The 19,693-nt window shown below is 33.3% G+C and overlaps 2 protein-coding genes across 2 annotated transcripts; both read right to left on the bottom strand.

Moving 5' to 3' along the window:
• Positions 1-597: 597 nt before the first annotated feature.
• LOC128165549 (uncharacterized) lies at positions 598-4,486 on the bottom strand. Its single transcript, XM_052830196.1, has 2 exons — positions 4,386-4,486; positions 598-2,705 (listed from the first exon to the last, which is right to left on the bottom strand). Exons 1-2 carry the CDS (start codon positions 4,452-4,454, stop codon positions 894-896), a joined length of 1,881 nt encoding a protein of 626 aa, XP_052686156.1. The 5' UTR covers positions 4,455-4,486; the 3' UTR covers positions 598-893.
• A 6,573-nt stretch (positions 4,487-11,059) lies between these two features.
• Positions 11,060-19,252, bottom strand: LOC128165190 (DNA-directed primase/polymerase protein-like). Its single transcript, XM_052829453.1, has 14 exons — positions 19,173-19,252; positions 17,957-18,040; positions 17,212-17,290; positions 16,879-16,979; positions 16,715-16,761; positions 15,815-15,906; positions 15,583-15,656; positions 15,392-15,465; positions 14,323-14,655; positions 13,988-14,141; positions 13,576-13,664; positions 12,577-12,772; positions 12,348-12,430; positions 11,060-12,261 (listed from the first exon to the last, which is right to left on the bottom strand). Exons 1-14 carry the CDS (start codon positions 19,226-19,228, stop codon positions 12,140-12,142), a joined length of 1,584 nt encoding a protein of 527 aa, XP_052685413.1. The 5' UTR covers positions 19,229-19,252; the 3' UTR covers positions 11,060-12,139.
• Positions 19,253-19,693: the final 441 nt, after the last annotated feature.

The raw sequence follows: 19,693 nt of genomic DNA, 5'->3' as shown, positions 1-19,693 counted from the left end.
GTGAGCTAAAAAAGCTGCATGTATTAAGTCATTTTTCATATCTTGGTTAATATTTAAATGAAATAAAAAAAACGCAGCGTTGACTTCTCTTAATTGTTATGTCAAAGTTTAAAATTACATCACTGTTGTAATATATGGTCAAATAACATAGTTTGAAAAGTGGTTCATTATTTTCTTAAGTTTTGAGATAACAATTTCTATGAAAAAATGATAAAATAACTTTTTTAGACATAAAATTTAAATTGCTATTTAAAGTTTTACGACATGCATGTCATTTTATTTACCGGTATGTTAAGCGCAAATCCCTATGCATTGGCTGCAAAATTTTTTACCTGCTTCTGTCCTTAAATCAAGAATTCCTTAAATAAAAAGAATTCCTTAAATCAAGTGACCAATGTGACATGCAATTCAACTATTTAGTTGAGTAGTTTCAAATTAGGTATATCCCATTTAATCAAATTCTTATAAAATACAGGTACATGTACATTGTAGGCGAGATTGACAAAATACAATTTTCAAATAAATAACATATTTGTAGACATTGTTTTGTGTGATATGATATAAATCTTTGCGAAAGACAATAACAAGTATTCTAACTGACATATTTTCATCTTTATTTAAAATCAAATAGCCTAATACACATACAAACAAGTGTCACAATAATTAGGGTAATATACCGGTACTTACAACCAAGACTACATGAACCTTTATCAGCAAAGTGATTCTACCAATTTTGTGCACTTTGAAAACTGTCTACAACAATATTTTTAAGATAGGCTTTATTTCAGTCCTATAATCAAACAAGGCATTATACACATACATGTATTTACATACATATTTTTATGTTGTTTTAAAAGACTGTAAAAATACACTATATATTACATGTAATTGTTTTACGTTGTTTTTTTTATCAGTTGTACGTAAAATTTATACAAAAGTGCATTTGACTGCAAAAGGGTTTGAAGTACACTTGAAGAGTTCTCATACAAATTTAAGACTGTGATGTTTTCAAACCTGCATTTAGTTAATGTGTATGGTTTATAGTCACTCTGTGCAATGATAAGAACAACATGAATTGTAACATCAATGTCAGAAAATACCCTCTTCACAACATCAAGAGCTTGGCCTATAGTGTCTCCTCTGTGTGTCGCACCAGTTGCAACTTGAACAAGATACAGTACTGAATTCTCTTTGGTTTTAAGTTTCTTAGCAGGAGAGCATGCCTCCATACCACCACTGTCTGTTCTGTATACAAAGTAATCAACTCCCAACAAGTTTCGGTCCTGAGGATAAACCAAAAGCTTGTCAGTTGATCCTATACGCTGTTTTATATAAAAAGCAAATTTTGCAATATTTTTTTGATGGTTTTCTAAATCTTCTGGGATATCTGTAAGATTATCTGGAACATTGCATTCCAAAAAATTCTTACGTGGAACTTTCAAGAGTAGCCAGTCATTTGTTTGTGACCCATCAAATTTTGTCTCTGAAGGCTCGAACACTGTTTCAAGAACTGTTGAATTGGAAGGTAGGATTACTGTGCCTTGATTCCTCTGGATCTCTACAAGCATTTTCTCAAATTCCTTTCCAGCTTCTCCATTCCGGAACATTATGGTAAAAATCTCATCACTAGCTTTTTCCAGCACAAATTGAAGATGATAAGGTAATCTTTGTCGCCATGCATCTGCAAGGTAAGGTTGAAGGTGCTGAACTTTTACGAAGTTATCTCCTTCTTTAAGGTCAAGCTCTGATAATTCTTTATTTGAGTCTAATTCATCTTTTGTGACTATGCAATATTCAGTTTCAAAAATGTTGATTGCAATCAAAATCTTTGTTGCCTGTTTTTCTGTAAAGATGTATTCTCCTTCATCTGGGATATGCTCCAAAAGAATAGTAGTGTGAAGCAAAAATTGTGCATATTGTTCATTGTCTCCACATCCCTTAAAGTGGACAATTTCTTCTCGTGTCTGCTTTGTATAGCGTGCTAAAGCTTGTTGAACTGTTTTCCCAATGCAACGAAAGCTGTACATATAGTCCAGAACACCATGAAGCAATCTAGGTGTTACCAAAAAGCGCTTCGAGAATACATCATACACTTCTTTTCCCTTCTGTGAAAGAGCATGGTCCTGACAGCCCAAAGACTTTAAAGAACCATTCCAAATTTTCAAAAAGTTCTCCTCATCCAATTGTAATTCTTTTCCACAATCATATAGAGCAGTGTGTGCACTAGCAGTAAATCCTGCTTCAATCAACATAAATTTGTCAATTCTACTTGCAACTATTTCTTTAATTCGGTCAAGGTAATGAGAATTGAACATTGTAACATGATCGATGATAAAACAGTCTTCGCTTTGAAAATCTTCAACAAAAGTAGAGAAAGTTTGTAGGTTTTTATCTTTCTTTTCGATTTCAATAAGGTCAAAGTAATGAACCCCAGTATCATTATTTTTCCTGCGATCCAAAACATAGTACAGCACTGATGATGTCTTTCCAAGTCCCTGAATTCCACTAAGGTAAGTCCAAGAATTCCTACTTTTCCTACAACTATCAATTATGTTGACAAACATTTCATGGAACTTTGTTTTCACAAAGCAACGTCTAGCTTTAAAATCGGCTATATTTGCAAATAGAGTTGCTTCTTCGTCTTCAGTTACATATTCCAGAACACTACCATCAAATTCATCAATATCATCAGAAAATTTTGGAATCTGAAAAGAAGGGAAAGAAAGAAGATGTAATTATGATTGGGGCAATTATAAAGTCTCCCAAACGAACGAGGCCATCATTTGGAGTGGAGATGACCCACAGATCAAACTTAACAGACAAAAAGATTTGGAACTTGATTATTTTTATTTCTGAAGTTTCATGATGTTCTAGGGGACTCCTTTACTATACATCAAGTGAACCAACATGACCCAAGGAACAAGAATATATATGGTTTAGGGGTGGGGTTCTTAACCGTTTTCAAGATATTCGGGCACTACCTGTTTGAGAGAGGGGTCAGGACCACCCCCGGGGCCCATGACCTACATACCATTTGATGCCTCTTGACACCAGGAACAAGAATATACATGGTTTAGGGGTCTGGATCTTAAACATTTTTAAGTTATTTGGGCACTTCCTGTTTGATGGGGGTCTGGACCATCCCGGGGACCCATGACCTACCTACCATGTGATTCCCCTTAACACAATTAATAAACAAGAATATATATGGTTTAGGGGTGGGTATCTCGACCTTTTTCAAGATATCCAGGCACTTCCTGTTTGAGGGGGGTCAGGACCACACCCGGGGCCCATGACCTACATACAATTTGTTGTCCCTTAACACATGGAACAACAATATATAAGGTTTAGGGGTGGGGTTCTCAACATTTTCAAGATATTCGGGCACTTCCTGTTTATGGGGGTTAGGACCACCCCCCTGGGCCCATGATCTACATACCATTTGAAGCCCCTTAACACAAGGAACAAGAATATATATGGTTTAGGGGTGGGGTTCTTGACCATTTTCAAGATATTCGATACTTCCTGTTTATGAGGGGTTAGGACCACCCCCTGGGTCCATGATCTACATACCATTTGATGCCCCTTGACACAAGGAACAAGAATATATATGGTTTAGGGGTGGGGTTTTTAACCATTTTCAAGATATTCAGGCACTTCCTGTTTATGAGGGGTTAGGAGTCCAAACTTAGGACCATCCCCCAGGCCCATGACCTACATACAATTTGTTGTCCCTAAACACATGGAACAAGAATATATATGATTAAGGAGTCAGGATTCTAACAGTTTCTGAGATATATGGTCATTTCAAATTCCTGGTGGGTGGGGATGACCCCAGAGGTCAGATCTAATAAACCCTATACATTGCCTGTAACAATCAATATATGATTCTAAAAACCCTATATTATTATCTTTGTCCGTTTTCAAGTTATATTTCCGATAAGGTTCAATGTTAGACCCCATGACCTTTTGACCCCACAGAAAAGTGGTTGGGCAACCCCAAATCCTCATTATAACCATTTTCTTTTTTTTAATATATCTTTTATCAATTTATATCTTTAAAAAATTTTAATTGAGCTAATCTACAGCAAACAAGAGGCCCATGGGCCACATTGTTCACCTGAGGAACAATATGTATGATGAAATATCAACTTAATGGAGTCAAAATCCAAACTATCTGGGCAATGTGGTATAAAACATTTAGATCCTGTATGAACAAAAATCCTTTTATCTCCTGGATATTCTTGTGTTTATGATCAAAGATTTACTCTATATATTCCTATGTATTAAAAAATACAACTGCCCACTGTTGCCCCACCCTACCCTCGAAGATCATGATTTTCACAATTTTGAATTTATACTATACGAAAACAACCAATACTCACATTTACATTGTCTGAGGTAGCCATTTTTCTAACCTTGGATTTTTTTTTTCTTCTGAAAAAGTAAATCATAACATATATGTATCACAGTATGTAATATGATCAATCACCATTATCATGAAAAATTTGGCAGAATTTCCCCTGTGTAGGGGATATTTACAAACACTTGTCTGTTGAACAATGGATATAATTTTACAAGCATATCTTTTGAAAGTGGTTTATTGATAACAAGCATTATCAACCACAATAAATAAACTTGTACCGTATTTTTTGGAAATTAGGTCGATACTTTTTTTCCTGACACATGGACCTCGCCCTATTCATCGCCTCGCCCCATTTATGTTTTTTTTTTGGTAGGACAATTTGATATGAAATTTTGCAAAGATTTATACAAACCTCCAATGAAATCATGAGTGTTTACTATAATATTAATACTGCTTTAATTTCTGTGTAAACATCGTATTGATTTTAATCAATATACTGTTACATTAGTAATTTATTATTTAAACAAATCAAATGTGAATAAATTTATTTCTTCTTACTTAGATCGTTGACTGAATCATCTTTCGATCATTATTACATGCTGTCATGCATTTTGATCGTGTGCTTATGATAAACAGGAAATCGATCGTGTGGTAAAAGTAAAATGAGAACCGTATAAAGGGTAATTACGGGGGGAAATATCGCCAGGTATAGAAATTAAAAAAACGATTTCTTTTTATAATTGAATACATGTGCAAGTTTTTTTCTGTGTATTCAAAATTAAACTCTCGATGAAATCTTAGCCAGGTGTCTCTGAAATCAGTCTGGGTAGTGCCTACTTTGATTATACACAGTTGAACTCTCGGCACGTGCTACTCATGCCCGCAGGCTTCGATAAGATCAGAGGTTGACTCGTGTGTATATACACAGTAAAAAGTCACACAGAGACACAAGGTTGCATGTGCTACCATAGTCATGCCTCCAGGCATGATTACTATCCCACGGTTAACACCAGTTTGTACACATGGCAGGGAAGTACCGGGTAATAAAAAAGGATCTTAAATTAACTCAGCCGTACTGAATTAATTGGTTTGAAAATTTTGATGCAATTTCAGACATTTTCTTACGATGTTTTTAAGAAATGCATTTTATTTCCATTTTGTTTAAAACTGTGAAATAAGATTAAAGGCTACTTATAATATGACAACGTTATTGGTTTAAACCATTTATTCATTCAAACTAGCGGTAATTTTTCGACCAATTCTTCAAAGTCGACCTATTTATACTTTTTTTTGTTGCTAAAAACGGCCTCCTTCGCCCAATAAACCATTTCAACCTAATTTTCGAAAAATACGGTATTCTAAAACTAAAGTCCAAGCGTAACTCTGATCATCACATCATGCAAGAACTATCATGGCTGCTGAAGAAGACAATGGTGAACACACAGATGTATTTTTTGAACTCTTCTCTGGTGGCAATTTATTAAAGGGTTATACTCTGTCCAAGGTTATTGTTTCCCTCACTTTTTGCTTAATATTTAGATAATAATACATGATCAAAATACGTTTTTTAAGTTTTAACTACAATGAGTTGATCCGCTTAACATCCTAAATTGGCCCCTCATAATTTGCACGAAAATAATAATAAAGATTTTATACAGATCATTACCCAATTCTTTCCGTCAAACATTGTACCAGTAGTTTAATATTTTCAATATCAGTTTTCTTTCCTATACACTGTAATTAAGCGTTGTTTACATCAATTTCTCATAGACTTTAGGCCACACCCCCATATTGAGAGTATGATTTCAATATGAGTGCATTAAATGTTTCAATTTGTCATTAACGTGGTCATTTAATACGGTTATATTAATATAGGCTATATATTAATTGTTCACATCAATGAAAGAAATTGAAACATTCAGGCGCTCATATGTTATATCTTGAATTTATGCAAAAACCATAGATAATTTTCTCTATAGAAAAGAGAGGCCTACCTTGTTTACAATTTTTAACCTGTTTTGACCTCATGAATATCAAAACATTGAACACGTGACTCAACTCTATTCACTTTTACCCTTCGAACACATCAATTCACATGTATGATTGACGTCTTCTTAGTTAAATTATACAATGATCGGCAATATTGAGGTCAGGTTTAGCACTGGAGTTTATACACTTTTATTTACTTGATATTATGTCAAGATTTGAATTAGTCTCTCACAAGAACATATGAGTTGTTTCTTATTAAACCCTGCTTTGAGTTTTGAGTTAAAAAGTTCACAATTTATTTTTTTAGATAGGTAAATTTGATGATTATAAAAGGGCAAGATTGCAGTTAAAAGTGGACTCATTCTTTTTAAGTAATTGACAAATCATGTTTAAAAAACATATTATAACCTAAACTAAAAATATATAAAATGTACGACAATAATCTTTCACTTTATAATTTGGCTAAAGATTGTCCTAAGATCAGGCACGTAGCATCAGGGGGGGCCAGGAGGGGCCTGGCCCCCCCCCCCCACTTTTTCTCGCAGCAGCTAATTTTTTAAAATTAAATTGACATATAAAAAATTGAATTATGATGGAGTTGGCCCCCCACTTTTTTGGGAGCATTAAAAAATGAATTTGAAAACAAGGAAATTAGGATTGAAATTAAAGTTATATACTACACCAGCCCCCCTTCGAAAGGGTCACATGGACAATTTTGACAAATTTTTCAATAAACATTCAGATCGAGAATACAGGACCAAATTATGAGAAAATAAGTATCAGTTTTAAGCTAAATTGTCATCGTTGGAGCATTGTGACGTTGCCAACCGTTCCATCAAGATCACCGTTTCCCGATGATGTTGCTGACGAGGCAACGTTAATGGAAAGCACCCTAAGCATGCAGCCTTTTAGCGTAATGAATAAATAGTCAAATCCACTCTCTGCAAAAGTTGTTCCCCTTTGCGGGGTCAACCCAAAGGTCAAAAAGGAAAAAACAACTTTCCCCTTCTAAAATAATTATGCAACCAAATATTTGGGCGTCCTGTGAAGAAACCTCTTGGAATTTAACTCATTGATGTGGCACTGCCCCAACTTGGGGCAATCAAAATTCACAGCAGAAACGGATTTCTAATGTCAAATGACAAAGTAACAACCCTCTAAACTACAAAATACCCCCCCCCCCCCCCCAAAGATGGCGGCCAAGGGACATAACTTTTGTAAAGTGTGGATAGAGATAGGCGGATCCAACTGTGCACGTTTCAGATGAATCTGATAGTGAAAAGTGTGGTCCTCCAGACCGTCACACCGTATTGGAGCGTAAAATATTTTATTTTTATTCACGTTGATGCATTGGTAAGCCACGTTTTAAGTTTTATCATGTACCCGTGTGTATTACTCAATTTATGCTGCGCTCACCCCCAACGGTCGCACCGTAAAACATAACTACGTACCACTTTCTTATATTCAGCCTCTAGGACTAGGGTTTCTGTCATCTCCCTAGTCTCTCACTAAAACAACTCCATATTGCGGAATGACAAAATTATCAAAACGAAAGTCGGCAATAGCGAAAACCATCTCATAGTCCAAATTTGACAAAATATCAAATGGACGGAGAAAATATGATTTTATTGACGAGCTATTGATAAAACATCTAAAATAATCGGTAAATTCAGTATTGTTTTGCTCATCTTAAACGCACGTTATAATAATCAGAGAAAACATTTTAAAAAGTATTTAGTGTACAAACTTAGCTTTGGTAGACAGGTAACGTTCCATGTGACCGATTTGTTTATGAGTATTGATCATTTGTTTGATGGTGGTTCAATAATCTCCAATTTTTATATGAATATGCTTATAATAAATACATGTGAATAACTTCTCGGGTCAAAAATATATGCTCTCAATCACCCCTGCGAATGTGTTCGGAATGTTTTCTTTATCCTCGTTAAGTATATAATAAATTCATACAGATGTGCTCAAATGACAGACTCCCCCGAGATTTGTTCAGTTCCTGTGAAATTTCGAGCGGAAGTATGAGTGTTCAGACAATATTCTCAAAATATGCAAGTACTGATCGTTTTTCATATCATATCTTACTTTGATATATGTTAAAATATAAACTATATATCAAAACATAAATATCTATTAAAATGTAAGTTAATTTCAACATCTATCGGTAACTGAACTAACGTCTGTTGCGATAAGAAGTAGCCCCCCCCCCCCCCCCCCCATATGCTACGTTCCTGTATATGATCTAGTGCCGCGGGATCATCAAGCAGTTACAGACTCAAGTCAAAATTTGTACGCTGTCTGATTGTCTTGTAATTAAAAACATGGAAAAATGAAATGCTACTAACATGTGCCTTTATTTAAGAAATAAACAACGTTATTTAGTGAACATGGCGTTATGAATAGCAATTGCTCTGTTGGCATATTCCATGATGCGCGCTAGCGCATCATGGAAAATATGCCAGCAGAGCAGTTGCTATTCATAACGCCATGTTCACTAAATAATCGTTGTTTATTACTTATATTTGCATTTTACCACTCGCAAATACCCTGTATTAGCCTAGACCTTTACATTTAGCTATTACATCAAAAGTAAATATTCAGACTGTAATGTATATTTTTAATTCACATAGATTTGTTAACAGAATCAATGATATGTTATAACAGTAATTCCTTTAAAATGTTATCAAAAACATGTTTTAATATTACATTTAAATACGTCAATTTTAATGGAGTTGGAGAAAAACACATGATGTATCGTATAGTGGTTTATCTATAACGTCATGGAAAAGTATATATAACGTTACACCTTTATGACGTCACAGTATACTGACAGAGCAATTGCGATTATAGAGAAATAATTGCAGCTCCTCCGTATGGGCTTACAGTGGGAAAGAACAATGGAAATGCAAATATATCACGCTGATAATTTGAAATTTTAAGTGTAATTTTATGATTTATCATAATCTAATGAAATTTGGACAAAAGTCTTAAATTTGTTTCATGATCCCAAGACTAACATTTTTAGATAAGTAATTATTTTATTTAGGCTATGTTTTATTTTTTCAATCATTCATAATATTTGAAATCATCCATTGGTAATGCAAGTAAAGGTATTATTGGCAAGTAAAAATGAGAGTCTCTGAGAATGATCACAGTAATTTTCTATGTTCTACGACAAACGATGTACTTTGAAGTATTATTTATCTTTTTAAAAAGATGTTCTAATATAACTACATTTCATGCGATACAATCATATCTGTCAACAAAACCGAAAACAAAACTTGTTCTTTGATAAGATAACCCCTTTACTTGCAAATCTCATGAAAAGAAGGTTTTCAATATTTGGTTAATATGGACTCTAAGTGTTACAAAGAATTTGTATCCAATTCAATTGCGTTGAACCCATGAACCACACCCGGCCTCTTTCACCTTCCATATAAAATTACGAACAAGAGTGAAATAATGAAAATAGCATGTCCCTGTATCAAATCATTAATACAACGTAGTCTTTTTACTGATAGATTCTTTGCATTATCAATCAAGATTTTTTTTTAAAGGGAGATTTAATGCATCAATCCTATTAAATAATTTGAATTAACGCTTACTAAACAACACACTGATGCTAATATATTTTTTAATTGTGCAAACATAGCACTGAAAATGTTCTACTGATCTTCTATCATGGCTTATGACATCGTTAGATTTGAACATGGCTAGTTATTTTGATGTCATACACAAGCCAATATACTGCCAAGATCACTTGATAGACATTGTGCAGTGATTTTTACATTGGTTACTCCGGAAAGTTTTCATTTCTTAGCAATGATTTGAAATAGCTAGTGAGTATGCTAGTAAGTATGCGTGTTCTCAATGATGCTAATTTATCAGTGCATATGATATGTTAAAGGGACATGGTCATGATTTTGGTCATATTCTATTTTTCTGTTTTTATTATTTACAAAGCTTTGGGAATGCATTTTTAATGATCAAATAAAATTTGAGAGTCAGTCGATGAGTTACTAGTACATGTATATGCAAGATACAGGGCTCACAATTCTTTGTCACGAAAACAAGGCGTGTGCCCTGCTTTTGTTTACATAGGTTCAATATACCATGCATGCAGTTCAAAATCTTTTTCAAGCTGATTTGTTTATCTTCTTATTCATTTTAAGCATCATTAAACAGCTTCTATTGTTTAACACATTCATTTTAGGTCTTAAAATGGAATTTGTACTTTAACATTCAAAATGTAAACAAAAGCTTTGTAAAAATAGTAAGCTCTGTAACTCGCTTATGACTCAACACATGACTCTCAAGTTATATATATATATTATTCTCTTTTGAGAAGTGGACAGGATAGGCATAGCCTACATCCACTTCTCTTCGCAAGCCCTCATATTTTGTTCTGGAAAACGTGTAAATATCGGAACCAAAGACGGTTTACGCTTCGACCCATGTTTCGACTCCAGTTTCCCTGAATTATCGTAACAGACCTACTATTTCTACATTTTCAACATTAATGCATCCATATATCACAAAAAAAATCACCACTAACTCGCTGTCAAATCATAGGCGTCACCGTATAATACTAAATCGAAATTTGCTTACAATGTTGATATACATATGCTAAATTGCTCATAATTAACCATGAAATGAATAAATGGTCGCGATAGGAGTTGGGGTTGCTTTTACATGTATGCCAAAAAAATTTTTTTGGTCACATTTATTTCCAGAACTCATTTTATCCACCTGTTAATGAAAATATAAAGTTTGAAATCAATAAACGTCTAAAGTTTTTATTTGACTATAAATACCCAGATTCTTGGAAAAAGACTACAACTTTTTACTGCAAAACTGATAGTGTCACAATAAAACCATGTGGTCTAAATTCAAATGACAACAACATTCGCAGGGGTGTCAACGATACCTATAAACTTTATAAAGAGCCTCGATCACTTTACATTACATAGGCTATTGATGCCAAGTACAATCTGAAACAGAGGCCTTTTAACAGTATAAGTGAACAGTCTTTATTTTTGGAATATTCGAGTTATAACTATATATAAAGCTCAAAAAACAAATTACCTTGCACATTAAGTCACTATGCTGTTTTAATTGACATTTAAATGATCTCTTTGATTAAGGGGGATGTGCGGTCATCTTGTACATTTGAGAATGTAAACATTTCTTAAACATTTCTTTAACTGGCTTCTTTCTGTCCAAAAACTGACTAAAACAGTTGTATAAAAGCAATACAAATGACATTCTACATGTTGTTTTGTATGCAAATTAGGCATACAAATAGCAAAACAATGCCTTTTTTAATCAATTAGAACATCTGTAGAATTGCACTGCTGTTAACCTTGTTCAAAAAGATTTCATGCTATGAATCCCTCTTTCATATAAAATAACCTAAGATATACATGTACATTTGGAGTGTAGGATATATTTTGCAAGTGATGTCATGGATACTAGTATATCTTTGACATAAGAGTCTTGTTCCAGTGTGTGACTGCCTCTTGGTACAGGGTGTCACAGAGGCAATGTCTTCTCAATGTCTTCAGCAGCACTACATAAATCCTCTTGGTACAGGGTGTCACACTAAATCCTCTTGGTACAGGAGCACTACATAAATCCTCCTGGTACAGGGTGTCACACTAAATCCTCTTGGTACAGGAACACTACATAATTCCTCTTGGTACAGGGTGTCACAAAGGCAATGTCTTCTCAATGTCTTCAGTAGCACTACTTAAATCCTCTTGGTACAGGGTGTCACAAAGGCAATGTCTTCTCAATGTCTTCAGCAGCACTACATAAATCCTCATCTTCTCCATCAAACATAGGGTCATCTTCCCACAAGAAGGAGGGGAACACAGACTCTGGCAATGGGAAGTCTACAAGATCAATGATTGATTGGATTATTCAGTACCAAGGATTATCAGCGTTTGTTTTAAAGTAAATTAATTCACTATTCTTTTACCTGAAGATTTAAACCCCTGTGACTTGCAGACAGGATCGTGGCATTTTTGGTAATAAATTTTTTTCTTCAGGTCCACAACGAACCTGTAGTAAAAGAAAAAATGAAAATTTTTGTTCCTCCAACTTTATCAAAATCATTAAAATAATGTAACAAATGATAAAATATAAAGCCTAGGTATATCTGACAAATAAAAGTTTTTCTGAGAAGTGGAAAAAACAGGACTAATTACATCACATTGTTGCTCTTGTGACTCCTTTCTACATTGTGACAAAATCTGTAGTTGGCCATTTCATAAACAATAAGTTCTCCCTGACTGAAATAAGTCCAATGACGGATCCCTCCATTTGGCTCTAGTTTTCGTACATGTTCTAAAAGGAAAGCATCCACTTCTGGATAAGGAGAGGCTTTGTAGCCCTCCAAACATGCTGAAAAAAAAGATAAGATTAAAATTTGCAATTGGAGGGTAATTTGTAATCATGAGAAATATCTGATAAGTTATAATAACTCTGTAAATTGTAATTAAGAAATTATCCTTTTGAGTACTACGTGGTGATAATTTTTAGTTTGGTTGGGGTGTGGTCAAAAACCAATAAAGCCCTTCCAGCTTTATGATAGATTTGATCATGCCCCCACCAAAATTATCACCTAATAATATTCAAAAAATGATTCCTTATTGCATCTATTATAAAATTTTCAGCAATTGTACAATTTTTTAACTATTAGAATATTGACATACTTATGTGATTTTCATTTCTTCTATTCATGCAAACTCTGCTTGCACCCAAACAATAGTCATTTTAATTTAATGGAATGTACATTACAAAATCAAGTCATAGTGTTACACTTAAAAATGTACCCATAAGAACATAAAGATTGACAAAGTATCAATACTAAACCATCTAAATTCCTTTTATGCATTTAATATTAGGTATAGTGCATTTAAAAATCTCACGGATTTTTTTTAACGATGCATGTGTATTAAAAAGAAATACAGTATCATCATGTTAGAACCTAAAATACTAAAATGAAATCCATTGCATTATATTCATATGTAATTCCATACCTGCAAAAAAAAATTATTATTCACCTGGCTATTGAACTTATATTCTTATGCACATCTGGAGAACTATTTAATCAAGTGTTTAACAGTTGAGTATAGTAATTTCTGTTCCACCAAACTACTGGTAGTAGGGTAAGCATCGAGCCATTTCAAGCCTTTGATTCATACCTGTACTAGATGCACCTTTATTGGAAAATGATCTTTGACTTCTTCTATGTGTGTCATTAGACTTTAATATCTTCATTCTGGGTGAAAATCTGTTTTGAATAGAATCACACATTCATTATCTACAGAGGTGAATAATATGAATGATTACTTTATGGCATAAGGCAATGCAAACCTTGTTATCCCAAACTTGATGGAACTGAAAACATACATGTATCTGAGACATTTAATTAAGGATTTGAGATATAGATGTAGATGTTAAAATTACAAAAAACAAAATAAAATATGATAACTGACAAATTGGTATTATGTATTATCGTCTTATTGACTAGAATAACAAGTGACTTTCCTAAAAGAGAAAAACTGGCATAACAAAAACCATACTAATTTTGTCAAATTAATAAATGATCATTACTTCACATTTGCTATTAGTGAGTCCATAAAGATGGCTTTATCATTCATCGATGATAGAGGAACAAACTCGTTCTCTGCAGCCACAAGAAGAGGGTTGTTCTTGCCATACTTCCTGGACAGGTACAGGCGAAAATTCCTATTTTTGGTGTACACTCCTGCATTGGCAAGAAAAAAAAATATCTTAATACTCTTATTGACAATGTAATTTCTCATACTTGTGTAAAAGTCATAGAGAAGAGTTGAATAACATTTTTAAGCATGCACACAAAGTATTTTCAAGTAATGAAACTGAAGTTGTTTGCTTTTGAATTACTGAAAAAATCACACAGAAAGTACCCATATCACAAAATGAAGTTTTTTCCCCATGTTTGTTTCTGACAATCAAAGATAAGAGCTGCTCCTTGGTGAAATGTCCTAACACCCTGTCTGATATCTGTGATTTCTTTCTGACATTGTCCAACACACCATCGTCTCCACAACATGAAGCATCCTCCACAGCAGACTCACAGTTTTTAGGAGAATTGATTTGATTTCCAAGACATGCATTAGTTACACTGTCCTTTTTAGTAGAAGTACATGAGTCAAGAGACAGTCTATTTTCCACTTTGGGCAAGTCTGAACTTTCACAATATTTATTCAGTTCCTCGATTATATGATGAATAAAACAGCCTGGAAAAAGTACACGTATATTCTCATCAATTAAATTGCTACACACAGCCAATACCGCATACCGGGTTACTTTCACCCCTAATTTTTGCCCTTCTACACTTGCAAACAGTTTTGCCCTATCTTGATTTCACCCAGACACAGTTGTGTTTAAAGAGAAATACAGTCATTGGAGATATTGGAATTTACCCAGTCTTAATTAACTTGCTGACAACAAAGGTGAAAGGGGTCAAAATAAAATGGGGGCAAATATTTCCCTTTATACAGTATTTATATGTAAAATCCTCATGGAAACATTGTAAGAGATCATAGCAGTTTACCAGAACAAAAAAAAAATTCAAGTACCATTAATACATTTCAGTCTATTTCTGATGGAGTCAAAGTGCATGAACAGAAGAATACCAACAAGTTTAACATTATGCCACATATTGTGAATTGAATATTTAACTTATTCTGGTTACTTTTTATTTATGACTTAGTGGCCAGCGATAGGAAAGAGCTATGCAAACACAAAACCATGGCTTGACACACTGATGAGTACAGTAAACTGTATAAAGTGTGTCTCCTTTGTTTATGAAAATTGGAAATACTTTGTGTTTAAATAAGTACAATTGCTTACTGCATGATGAAAGGATTCATGGAAACTATAGGTATAGCAACAAAAATTCTGTTTTGTAATAATTAAATTGTATCTAAACTTGGCTTCAGTACCTAAAGAAGACAAAGGAAAAATACCAACCAATGGTGACATTGTCCTGAAAAGCTACATCAGGTAAAAGGAAGATTAGATGTCTGCTGAACTTTTTGTCTGTACTGAAAACAAAAATGGAAAATGTCATACAGCTTCAAGTATCTGTAAAACCCTATGAAGAAATAAGTTTTAAGAAGCTAATTTTCAATTCTCTTAAATTATTTTGGGCAGTTACTTGCCTTGCTTCCAAATCCAGTACATCTTTTCTTGAACATTTCACACTGAATTCTTCCTCTAACCATAAACAGACATACTAAGATAAAGGAGATACATTTATCTATAAAGTTTTAAGTTACATAACTATAGCCCATTTCACACAAGTGTCATGATGAACTATTGATTTACTGATGTCAATTAAAACCTGAATATATGTGAACTTATCCAGTTAATTAGTATCCATAGCAAACTGACCTGTATAAATATGGCCACCATCTCTGTCCCATTGTTGTCGGGGTTGTCTGGAATGGAAAATTCCAAATCAAAGTACAGCTTGCATACAGCACCTGAAAAAATATATGTATTTCATTTAATTGTTAACATTCTTTTTAAATACAAAGTACAACAAACCTTATAGGCATTGGAAATGACACCTATTAAGAAACTGCATTTGTTTGAGTGGGTTGTCAAAATTTTCAGCTTGATGGGGACAGAATTTAGAGACTGAGAAGCCCAAGGTATTCATACATGTAAATAATTAATTACGGTATCAATTTTCATGAAATGAGAATTCATGGATAACCATGGACTAAATGATTTCTTAATACTACCTCTATGTTATAAATCAAAGAAACTTTGATAAAGAAAAACATATATGTATTTGTAAAATGCTAAATCAACCGGTACCTTTAGTATTCTAACAGTTCTATGAACATATATTAATAACCATGACCCTTGCTGTTAACAGAAATAATAAAGACAGATTGTTCTCTGAGTTTCTGTTCTTTGATCTCGTTGGACAATTAAGTAATAAGTTAATTTGTCATTTGCTAATCATACTTTTTTCCTTTTTCCTTTTTTTTCACTTTTGTATTGTCACTCCAATGCATGCAATGCATGTATGTATTATATGTATTATTGTTCAAATTTTTTTTGTGATTTTTCTCAACACTGTATTTTATGCAGTTCAGAGAATAAAGAAATTGTCAAAATTGTATAATCCATTGGACTGCATCATATTTCACCTCAGTGATTTTTGATTTTGTTTCTATCACATCTGTAGTAAAATTCACTAACTGTCACTGTGTTTTTTTTTTATATATTAAAGATACATATATATTCACAAGTTAAATGCTTCATTAAGTAAATACTTACCCTCAGGAATAATCTCATAATGCAACTTTTTCTCACTTGACAACTGTCTGCAAGTAATAAGCAAAACATGCATGAAAATGGGCAAGCAATTAAATCAAGCTGTATCCTTGGTATTCTTGATAAATCAATAGGTTTAACCATAGAAATTCAATGTGTGTACTAACTTGTAATAATTCCAAAAGACATCATAACTGGAGACGAGGTACATACGTTTTCCGTCTCCAAACCCTACACTGGAACTCTCAAAGGCAAATACATGCAATTCCTGTGAAAAAATTACACAAAGACAATAATGAAGTTAAGGTACTCTGCTCACTGGTGGTACATGTATAACTGTTTTAAACTGTTGTGAGATTCAGGTCAAATTTTTTCAAAATTTACATTTTTATAGATTTCATTCTAAATTACAAAATATCAAATTTTCAGAAAAATTGAACGAAAGGAAATTTTTTAGCTTATCTGTTTTGTGCTACCTAAATTGAAACATAAAAATGTACCTCAGACTGGTTTCTGGCATAATTAAAGGCACTTTGTTGTCTGTAAAACAGTTTCCAGTCAACAACTGGTCCTGTTATCCTAAAGAAAAATATTTCAATGTATGGGGTATTTATTTAAGCTGAATTAAACAATGAACAAGAGATGTTTGTGAAACACGTATGCTAGCTTCCTCCCTTGGACACCTCTGCAAAGGAAATGAACAAAAAGTGCAAATGGTTGAAATTTTTCTAAGCCCAGCAGCATATATAACTCTGTCAAAAATTGCTTGAACTTGATCTAGATATTATTATGATAAATCTGTATACAAAATTTCATTTCAGTAAGTACAACCCCTGTGAACAAAAAGAACGAAAATGGAAATTTTTTAAGTTCAAGGGACTTTTTGTTATGATATACATGTATCTGTATACCAAATTTCATTTCAATACGTGCAACCTCTGCAAAGAAAATGAATGGAAACTTGGTGGACCGACCAACAGAAAGACAGCTGCAAAGCAATATGCCCTCCCTTCTTCGAAGGAGGGCATAATAAATAGAAATAAAAATTCATGGGTACTAAAAATCCTAGTTTCATCAATGAATTTGCAATGTACTTTAAATATTAAATTACATGACATTGTTATTTACCCTAAATATAAATTGCAAGTCATTTACAATTAAAACCATTTCCATAATATAATTATAAAACATAACAATGTGCTAAACATGTATTATATGTACTTCGTTAAAACTTCAATAATTCACCTTGGCTTGTAATCCTTTGGAATTTTATAATGTTCGAAGTCTTTAACTTTTTCATCTAAGCATTTCCCTATCAATTTTCTCTTTCTGCAAAACAAAAATTCTTATAAAATGGAAATATAAACACCAGTTACTGATAACTCATCTACAACTTGGACCTGTAGAATCAAAGGCAAGGAAAATGAGCAAATATATCAATGAAAATATAAGGCTTAAATGCAGGGTTCTCATTTATCTTTTAGAGCTAGTAAGTGGAGGAAAATAAATAGTAGGGGGCACTATTGAGGACTGAGGGCCTAAACTGAGGGCCAGAGGCCTGATGTTGGTGGGTCTGAGAGGGGGGGGGGGTGTCCCCCCTCTCAGCAGTAGGGGGTCCTCCCTCAGGAAATTTTTAAAATTAACATTGAAGGAGGTGGCATCTTGGACCTCTATACTTTTAAATGGACCTCACACCACTGCAACCATCATCAGAAACCTACATTCAGTCTTGTTTACCAGTGTTTGCTTACCATGGGTCAACTTATTAAGTTTTTCTCGTTTTCATTAACATTCAATCACTTTTCTCAATTAAAAAATGTGAAACTTTTTAAGGAGGTACAATGTATGAAAACATTCAGCTGTTGTTTATATATTATAATTATATAGGTGTTGCATGGGCATGAATTAGGATTTATTAGAAGTTGACCCCCAGTTAGCATGGTTAGTATAGCATATGCCAGACTGGTTGTTTGGGTTTCCGACAATGCCTTGCAACTTTAGCACTATAATTAATCTACTTAATTAGAGCAATATATATCAATCGTCCATAACCCACATTGAAACTATTTATCAGACCAACTCATCCAATTTATGTATTAAATAAAATATTGCATTTATACAGAGGTTTGCCAAATCAGGGTCGTATATACGTCCCTAGCCACATAAATTGGAAGTTCCCAATTTCTTCTGTACCATTGTTGACAGAAAAACTCGTCAACAACCATTTAATTTACAGTCGACTTCAAGTGAGTATATTATAAATATCAAAAGGTAACAACCCATTTTGTACAGTCTTTAGACCTCTAGAACCTGTACATCTGCACATGTGTATCCAAAATATGATTGATCAATTGCATTTAGTGATTTGCAACCATTGAATTTTAACTATGTTAAATCTTAACCGTTTTCAAATTATACATATATGAGACTGAAGTTTACTTTATTAAGTTAAAAATCTTACCTCAAAGCAGTTTTATTGGAAACGCCATAAAACAGATTCCTTGTAATTGTTGACATTCTCAAATTTTGGCGCCAAAAATTTTTTTTGATTAGTAGATAGCTCGTACACGATGTGATTCCATGTTACGGATGTTTTTGTGTTGGACAAATTTCCCCCGTTGTTTTTATTTTTTATAATGCATATTATTTATAATTTCATATTGTTGAATCAGATTTATCCAAAACATTAATAATGATTCATGGCTACTTTGAAAATTCTCCCAAATGTATAATGTATAAGCATTTTAACAGTTATATAATAATTTTGAAGTACAAGAATATTTAACAAAACTAATACAAACTGTATATGTACAATTCTATGTGCACACGTAGCCCAATCCAAGATTGTGATGTTTTTAAAAAATGTCTACATATATGTTTGTTCAGTTTACTTATGTATATATGTTAAACCTATGAATCGTATGGTTCTTGGTAATAATTAACAATACAATACTCAACTGTTTAAAAAAAATCATGCTTGTG

Source organism: Crassostrea angulata, chromosome 10 (genome assembly GCF_025612915.1).
Source record: "Crassostrea angulata isolate pt1a10 chromosome 10, ASM2561291v2, whole genome shotgun sequence".
Classification (NCBI taxonomy): domain Eukaryota; kingdom Metazoa; phylum Mollusca; class Bivalvia; order Ostreida; family Ostreidae; genus Magallana; species Magallana angulata.
This window is presented reverse-complemented; position numbering and strand designations above follow the sequence as displayed.